The 9,784-nt window shown below is 33.2% G+C and overlaps 1 protein-coding gene across 1 annotated transcript in view; it reads right to left on the bottom strand.

Annotated features, from left to right (window-relative positions):
* Positions 1-7,477: 7,477 nt before the first annotated feature.
* Positions 7,478-9,784, bottom strand: part of LOC101500279 (pentatricopeptide repeat-containing protein At2g17670) — a 6,279-nt gene continuing 3,972 nt past the window's right edge. The window contains exons 2-3 of the mRNA XM_073363690.1: positions 8,521-9,780; positions 7,478-7,993 (exon numbers count right to left, since the gene is read on the bottom strand). Of these exons, the coding sequence (XP_073219791.1) occupies positions 8,524-9,780 (1,257 nt within the window). The 3' untranslated portion in view covers positions 7,478-7,993; positions 8,521-8,523. The remainder of the gene's footprint in view (positions 7,994-8,520; positions 9,781-9,784) is intronic.

The raw sequence follows: 9,784 nt of genomic DNA, 5'->3' as shown, positions 1-9,784 counted from the left end.
TTTTTTTAAATTCAATATTTATGTTAGAAATTATTTTTAAATGTTTTTTAAATTAAATATTTAAAATATTATATTTAATTAAATTTGTTACTAATTTTGAAATTAGGTATGAGCAGAGTTGAAGTATCTGCTTCAAAAAATGTTATAGATACTACAGAAAAATTCACCACTGATCAGGTATTATTATAACTACTGATGAATCATCACCGATTAAATATTTCTTATAGTTATATGGTTAATTTTTATTTGAAACATATTTTGCAGGTATTTTCTTCTCGAGAAGCTGTATTTGAATGGGCAAAAGCGATTGGAAGACAAAATGGAATTTTAATTGTTACCATTCGATCAGATAAAGCAAACGGAATTAGGGGAAGAAAAGACAAATTGATTTTGGGATGCGAAAGAGGTGGAAGATATAAATCAGAATCAAAAAAATCAGTAACTTGCTCTCATAAGGAAAACTGTCCATTTACTCTCAGATGTGTACCATTAAGTGGCGGTGAAGGATGGAAAATTAGTGTTCGTTGTGGGACACACAATCATGAATTACTTGATACTCTAACCGGTCATTCCTATTTGGGGCGTTTAAACGAAGAAGAGAGGAAATTTTTCAATACCTGTAAAAGGGTCATGTAACCTCCTAACTGTCGAGTGTCGTGGACAGCCCCATCTCCCATGTTATCATACAGGAAAACCAATGCCGCGGCAGCCCACGAATAGTGTCGACAACGAGCTAAATCAATAAATAAACTAATGTATTTCGCCTCCACACGCGTATGCGTTTTATCGGCGAAAATGGTGCTGCCAACTAAGTGCAATAGATACGCTCTAGCCGCACACTCAAACTGATTAGTTTGAATGAGACGACTATATAAGTCACGCAGCCACTGCAATCTATATTGGGCACATTTATTAAAATTAATTTCAGCTAAGCACATACAAAACAAACAGATATCGGTTGCCATTACTTGAAATAGTCGGTGTCACTTCTACTAGTTTGACATTTTCAGTTGGGTTTGCTTATTTGGAAAAAGAGCGACAAGATAACTTCATCTGGGCATTTGAGAAGGTACGAATGTTGTTCAAATCTGAGTCTTTGATTTCTAAAGTTATTGTGACTGATAGAGATCTTGCCATGATGAATGCGATTAGTGTTGTGTTTCCTACTTCAATACATTTGCTATGTCGTTTTCATATTGAAAAAAATGTTGGGGCAAGATGCAAACAATATGTCAAAAAGGATAGACAAGAAGAAGTAATGGATTTATGGAAAAAGATTGTCTATTCGACTAGTGTGGAAGAGTATGATCATCATTTGCAACAATATATTTCAATAAACACTTGAATTAAATAGACTTAAAATGCCTCAAATTGAAATATACCTCTCCTTCCCATAGTCGCCGAGCCACGTGGTGCTCATACTGTGTCAACACATGTCTCAACATAGGTCCTCCGGGGAATCCAGCATCATCAGCATGTTCCATCTGAGGCTCAGGGACATCCTCCTCCAACTGAGGCTCAGGGACATGGTCCTCCATCTGAGGCTCAGTGACATCCTCCTCCATCTGAGGCTCACTGACATCCTCCTCCATCTGAGGCTCACTGACATCCTCCTCCATCTGAGGCTCACTGACATCCTCCTCCATCTGAGGCTCACTGACATCCTCCTCCATCTGAGGCTCACTGACATCCTCCTCCATCTGAGGCTCACTGACATCCTCCTCCATCTGAGGCTCACTGACATCCTCCTCCATCTGAGGCTCACTGACATCCTCCTCCATCTGAGGCTCAGGGACATCCTCCTCCAACTGAGGCTCAGGGACATGGTCCTCCATCTGAGGCTCAGTGACATCCTCCTCCATCTGAGGCTCAGGGACATCCTCCTCCAACTGAGGCTCAGGGACATGGTCCTCCATCTGAGGCTCAGTGACATCCTCCTCCATCTGAGGCTCAGGGACATCATCATGGATGTCTTGTCTTCGACGACGATGCCTAATTTGACGATTTGCTTCGTTTCGTCGTCTATTTGATGCTGTTGGTGGAATTCTCTCAACACCATCACCACCTCTATCACCACCTACAATATTGCGAATAATTTGGCCGAAAGCACCTCTCATCCTAGGCACTGCAACATATAAATATATAAATATTAAAAAGAATTATAAACAATAAAAAATCAATGTAACAATATATAAATAATATATTAATAATATATAAATAATATTAACAAATTCGTTTCAAAAAATTTAAAATAATACATAAACGCCCGTTTCGAACATTTCCCAGTTCAAACCTTCGAAACTGGGTTTCGAACATTTCTCAGATTCAAACTTTCGAAACTGGGTTTCGAACATTTCCCAGATTCAAACTTTCGAAACTGGGTTTCGAACATTTCCCAGATCCAAACTTTCGAACAAGCGTTTCGAAACTTTCCCAGAACTTTCGAAAGTTTCACCTGGCATTGCATTTCGAAGATTTCAATTCAAGAAACTTTCGAAAGTTTCTCATTTCGAAGATTTCCAAAAGTTCGAGGATTGCATTTCGAAGGTTTTATATTCAAGGAAACTTTCGAAACTTCTGGAATTGAATCATACAAATGCATTTCGAAATTTTCAAAAACTGCAAATATTCGAATGGGAACTTACTTTTGCGTTTCGAATGTTTGAGATCTTCGAAGGTAAGGTTGATTCTGAATCGAATGTTTGAAATGTTCGAATGATTTGGTGAAAAGTGTGAGTAAAATTTTTTTTTGGTTTTTATATATGTGATAGAGGGTAAAATTGTCTTTTACGCATCACTGGGGGGGTGGCAGGTCAAAGTGGGGGGGTGCCTGGTATAAAACTCTTCACCTTTTTTACGACGATAACAACACGGCCCTTCTTATGGCATAAACAAGGGGAAATACTTTTTCCACCCCCAACATAACCCAAGCATTTTCTTTTAATAATAACAAAGGAAGTTTCTCCCTCCTAAAAAAATTAGCAATTTATGGTCTTAAAAAATCCAAATGCAAAGAAATTTAAATTGTATGCCAGTTTATTTTATTTTATTTTAAAGAATTTAGTGGTAAAATCACTAAATGTAGATAAAGATAGTATACTAGGTTAGAATTTACACTCTCGAACATATCAAATGTTTATATAGTTGCCGTATCATATGTATTTACGGGACAAATCGATTCTAATGATCCAAAAAGTTGATGTATGTCGATTTAGCATAAAATATAATGTATCAACTAATATTTTTAATATTTCAAAATTTAGAATATATGTATTTATCTAAATACAATGCATCTCTTTTTTTTTTCTTTTTTTTTTTTTTCTTTTTTTCTCTTTAGAGTATCAACTCAGCGCTAAAATTTTGATCTTATAATTATAAAGAATGGAGTTGGCATTCCAGTGAAATTTTAATTTTATTGTTAATCAAATCAACTCAAGTAACGACAATTAGTTGGTTTGAGTCTATGTATTAAGTAAAAAAAATTGTTTTATCTAGTTAAAAATTTGTTGTTCTTCACTAAGTATAGATAATAACAATTAAACCAAATTTATTTATAATTTTTATTATTAGAATTTAACATACTTCGCCACACCAATGTCTGTATCTTAAATATAATAAAAAAATATTTCTTTTTATCATTTTCATAAGAGACAATTGAATTATAATGAATCAATAAAAATTTGATTCACATAGTAATAAGTACAAATACATTGGATAAAATTTAGTAAAAAAAGACATTGGGTAAAAAACTAGATAAAAAGGTAAAAGAATTAAAGAAAAAAAAGCCAGTTATAATTGCTAAAATTTTGAAAACTATAAATAAAAGTTGAATGCATGGTTAGATTAGTCTAGGTTAGAAAACATAAAATGAGGATCAATCGATTATTAGTCGATTTGATTTTAATGCAATTTTATTTTTTATAAAAATAAGAGATGGTTGAAGCCCGACAAAAATTACAAAACCATCAAACAAGTGGTGGAAAATTTATGCGACAAGTGTCAGGTAGATTTTTCGTATTTGCTCATATTATAATTTAATAATAGAAACTTAAAGTGTTAGTGAAAAATATATTAGAGATCAAAAATCAAATAATTTAATTATAAAAACTAAATAATATTTAAATTTTTTTTATAAAAATTAAAAACATTTTCCACTCCATTTTATTATTTATAGTAAGATGTCGAAGAAAAATAGATCTATTATCGTGTCATTGATCTCACATGATTGTGGCAAGTCTATGACAGGGTGGAGGATCAAATTCTGAGAGCCAAAAAATCGGCAATATCTTAATAACACACTATTGCGCACTCAAGGTCGGCCCAACATATTATGAGTCATAAAGCGAAACTATTAACCATAATCTTTTTAAAATTTAATAAATAAATTATTAATATTTTATTTAATAACTATAGAAAATTTATTTAACAAAATTAATGGTAATTTTAAATATATTTTTTCTATATTTTTCAAAAATTAAAATAAGACATTTCAACTATTCTATCACAATATCAAAAACGTGTAAAATTTTTCATCTTTTTGTTGAATAAGAGAATTAGCAATATGTTTACTATTTGTCATATGATTTATCAATTTATAACTAATATTTTCCATATGATTTCTCATGATTTCTCCTTATAATTAATATTTTTCTCATCCTAATACTTTTGTCAGCCAATTTATTTGTACTAATAAGAGTATTAAATAATTTGCAACAAAAATAAAATATTTTATTCAAATTTAACTGTAAAAAATATTAGAATGTGACACATTTATATTTTGTTCTGTTTTTTCAGAGAGGCCTCAAAGCAAAGCGTTTGACCTTGGTGGATAAGTAGTGGTCTTACCCTTGTGTTGGCTTTGTGCCCACTCGCAAATTGTGATGCACGTAGAGCTCATAGTTCCACATGTAGCATAGCATAGTTGAAATGCCAAAATTACACTTGAAACTAACAAAAGAATCATATTTTACTATTTGACACTCACATTTCAAGTAAATATCATGATATCTTCTCCTTCCTTTTTTAATTATAAAAACTAAGCTTACAGCATTGAATTATAACAAGACACAAGACAGCATTTTCAACCGACGGTAATCGAAAACGCCCACAAGAAAGTTTAAACATATAAACATGTATAGTATGTGTTTGATTAAAATCTTATTTACTTAAAACCTCAGCTGAACTTAAACAAAATTCCTCTTTCTTGGATATTAAGTGTTAACATCCCCACCCTGTTTATTTTTTTATAAGTTTCTCTCCTTTCGTTAGTTTTTTATAACATGCAACCATGCATTATGATGCTTTAAAGCTACACTCGAGAGTTACAAATAATGTAACTCTTCCAAGTTCACCTAAATTTTGTTCAGCTTAGGAGATAGATAAATTACAAATGTTGACTAGCTTTTCTTTAACCTATAAGGCTTTTTTTTGAGTCATTAACCTACAAAACTTAAGTCTTTATATGAAGAAAAAAAATGGTACAATGTGCATAAGCAGTCAGACACGACGACCACCAATTGGTTCCAAACCTCACAACCACAACCAAATAAATGGTTTAGAAAATACATGACAAAGGAAATACAAAGAAGCAAATTGAATGGTCCAACCCATGACAAAGGAAATTAAAAGCAAGAGAAAAATCAAATAAACAGAATGGTAAATTTTAAATGGAAAAAATTAGTAGTACTTTGCAATAGACGGGACTACTCCTGTACTAGTGTTATTAAACAGAATCTCTCACATAGAAGGGGATTACTCCTGTGCTAGTGTTATTAAACAAAATCTCTCTCACTCATGCACAAATACACACAAAAGCACAAACAGAGTCAATATTCTCACTTCCTCTTGATATCTCAAATTCTCATTCCAAACAATGTTCATCATTTCATATCTATATGCATACCCCATATAAAGGCTGCTTATAAGGGCTCGCTAAAAAAAATATTACAGAAAAATTGGGAAAAGTATACTACCAACCAAGTACCTACAAAAATTGTATTATTTATAGTAAGATGTCGAAGAAAAATAGATCTATTATCGTGTCATTGATCTCACATGATTGTGGCAAGTCTATGACAGGGGGGAGGATCAAATTCTGAGAGCCAAAAAATCGGCAATATCTTAATAACACACTATTGCGCACTCAAGGTCGGCCCAACATATTATGAGTCATAAAGCGAAACTATTAACCATAATCTTTTTAAAATTTAATAAATAAATTATTAATATTTTATTTAATAACTATAGAAAATTTATTTAACAAAATTAATGGTAATTTTAAATATATTTTTTCTATATTTTTCAAAAATTAAAATAAGACATTTCAACTATTCTATCACAATATCAAAAACGTGTAAAATTTTTCATCTTTTTGTTGAATAAGAGAATTAGCAATATGTTTACTATTTGTCATATGATTTATCAATTTATAACTAATATTTTCCATATGATTTCTCATGATTTCTCCTTATAATTAATATTTTTCTCATCCTAATACTTTTGTCAGCCAATTTATTTGTACTAATAAGAGTATTAAATAATTTGCAACAAAAATAAAATATTTTATTCAAATTTAACTGTAAAAAATATTAGAATGTGACACATTTATATTTTGTTTTGTTTTTTCAGAGAGGCCTCAAAGCAAAGCGTTTGACCTTGGTGGATAAGTAGTGGTCTTACCCTTGTGTTGGCTTTGTGCCCACTCGCAAATTGTGATGCACGTAGAGCTCATAGTTCCACATGTAGCATAGCATAGTTGAAATGCCAAAATTACACTTGAAACTAACAAAAGAATCATATTTTACTATTTGACACTCACATTTCAAGTAAATATCATGATATCTTCTCCTTCCTTTTTTAATTATAAAAACTAAGCTTACAGCATTGAATTATAACAAGACACAAGACAGCATTTTCAACCGACGGTAATCGAAAACGCCCACAAGAAAGTTTAAACATATAAACATGTATAGTATGTGTTTGATTAAAATCTTATTTACTTAAAACCTCAGCTGAACTTAAACAAAATTCCTCTTTCTTGGATATTAAGTGTTAACATCCCCACCCTGTTTATTTTTTTATAAGTTTCTCTCCTTTCGTTAGTTTTTTATAACATGCAACCATGCATTATGATGCTTTAAAGCTACACTCGAGAGTTACAAATAATGTAACTCTTCCAAGTTCACCTAAATTTTGTTCAGCTTAGGAGATAGATAAATTACAAATGTTGACTAGCTTTTCTTTAACCTATAAGGCTTTTTTTTGAGTCATTAACCTACAAAACTTAAGTCTTTATATGAAGAAAAAAAATGGTACAATGTGCATAAGCAGTCAGACACGACGACCACCAATTGGTTCCAAACCTCACAACCACAACCAAATAAATGGTTTAGAAAATACATGACAAAGGAAATACAAAGAAGCAAATTGAATGGTCCAACCCATGACAAAGGAAATTAAAAGCAAGAGAAAAATCAAATAAACAGAATGGTAAATTTTAAATGGAAAAAATTAGTAGTACTTTGCAATAGACGGGACTACTCCTGTACTAGTGTTATTAAACAGAATCTCTCACATAGAAGGGGATTACTCCTGTGCTAGTGTTATTAAACAAAATCTCTCTCACTCATGCACAAATACACACAAAAGCACAAACAGAGTCAATATTCTCACTTCCTCTTGATATCTCAAATTCTCATTCCAAACAATGTTCATCATTTCATATCTATATGCATACCCCATATAAAGGCTGCTTATAAGGGCTCGCTAAAAAAAATATTACAGAAAAATTGGGAAAAGTATACTACCAACCAAGTACCTACAAAAATTGTATTAGCAGCTTTTAAATGCACTTGTATTGAGTTAGGCCTGTAATCTTTGAAACTGATTCTTGCTTGTATTAGCAGCTTTTAAATGCCCTTGTATTGAGTTAGGCCTGTAATCTTCGAAACTAACTCTCGCAAGTTGCATCCTTGCCAGTATTGACAGAAACCTCCTGCATCAGATATATGTATTTAACTTTTATGATTGCTACAAGGATATGAAACTAAAGTACATATGTACAGAAAACCCTGAGTGGAGAAAAAAAATTAAGGAAACTTAAAACCATGAACCTATGAAGTAGATGAATCGTGTATTAACCTAGAACAATATTGGACAATAAAGAGTTCATAGGCTTCCTGAGCTAAACCCAAAAACAAACTGTATTAAATAGCTAATATATTCTAATGGTAACTACATACAGGATTGAGTCTCAGTCTTCTGAATCACATAATTAAACTTAAGTCGAAGCAAAATCTCAGGATATAATAATTGTTCTTAAATTTCGTAATTCATAAGAAGGACATCTTAAAAGCACAATCTATCAGTACACTATATTGCAGTTTGAGGTAAGTCGTCAATTTGAGGATATAATAATTTGTGCTTCAATGGTGCGTAAAGCAGTAAGGTGGCAACTATACAACAAAACTTGAGAAATTTTTTTTTGACAAAACACTTGAGCAACATAGAAACTATGCCTACCAATTAAATGTGCTCTCCAATTTTGAGTCCTTGTTCTTTTGCTTTCTTGAACCATTTAAGTGTGCTCTCCAATGTTGAGTAAGCAGCAACATCTGTCAAACTCTTGCTTTCGACTGCATAATCAAACACTTCATAAGCATCCGCAATTCTACCAGCCCTACAAAGTGCCCTGACAAACGTAGCATAAGAAGCCATTTCAAGCTTCAGACAACCCGATTTCATCTCACCATACAATTCCATGGCCTTGTCAAACAACCTAGATTTGCACAGCCCATGTAGCAGCGTGTTATATGTGCACGAATTTGGACTGCACCCTATCGCTTCCATTTCTTCCAACAACGCAATTGCAGACAAGATCTCCCCTTTCCTGCACAATCCATTCATCAGAGAGGTATAAGTTACCTCATCAGGGAAATGACCCTTTTCGGCCATAACACGCAATAACTTCTTAGCTTCCATTACCCGGCCGGATTTTGATAACCCATAAATCAAAGTGTTATAAGTGATAAGATCGGGCTCCACCCCGGCCTCCTTCATTTTATTATAAACCTCAATTGCTTCATTTCCTCTACCCATCTTACAATAACCTTTCATAATTGTATTGTAAGCATAGCAATCTAACTTAAAGCCTTCCTCGTCGAGAACACTCATCAAACTCAAAGTCTCACGCAAGTTCTTGGCATTACATACATTATCGATCAAAATTGTAAAAGTAACAAGATCGGGTTTGACGCCAAATTTGCTACGCATTTCAATAATGAAACTATAGAGAGTGCTCAATGTTAGGCACTTACAGAGATGCTTAACAAGGAAATTGAAAGTGTAAATATCAGGACTGCAATGCTTGGAAGACAACTCTTTGATCAATTCAACAGCTTCGTCCATTCGACCAGCGGAACAAAGTGATCGGACAGCTAAATCAACAGTAACTTTATCAGGACTCACGCCATCAGAAACCATCAAGTTTAGGGTTTGATGAATTTGGGAAAGGGTGGTATCGGTGGATTTGCATGATTGGGTGAGCAAGATGTGGTAGGTCGATTTGTCTGGGGTGAAGGAAGGATGAGTCTTTGTCATGTGACGAAGAAAAGCAATGGAATCGTTAATGGTGGAAACTGAAGCGTAGGATTGAAGGAGGGAGTTATGGAAGCGGAAATCATTGGGGACATTTGAGCTTTTAACTATGGAGTTGAAGATACTTTTAGCCTCTTGGAGGCACGGAGATTTGAATAGAGAGACGGGTTTCGGAGGCTGAGATTCCTGC

Source organism: Cicer arietinum, chromosome 7 (assembly GCF_000331145.2).
Source record: "Cicer arietinum cultivar CDC Frontier isolate Library 1 chromosome 7, Cicar.CDCFrontier_v2.0, whole genome shotgun sequence".
Taxonomy (NCBI): domain Eukaryota; kingdom Viridiplantae; phylum Streptophyta; class Magnoliopsida; order Fabales; family Fabaceae; genus Cicer; species Cicer arietinum.
This window is presented reverse-complemented; position numbering and strand designations above follow the sequence as displayed.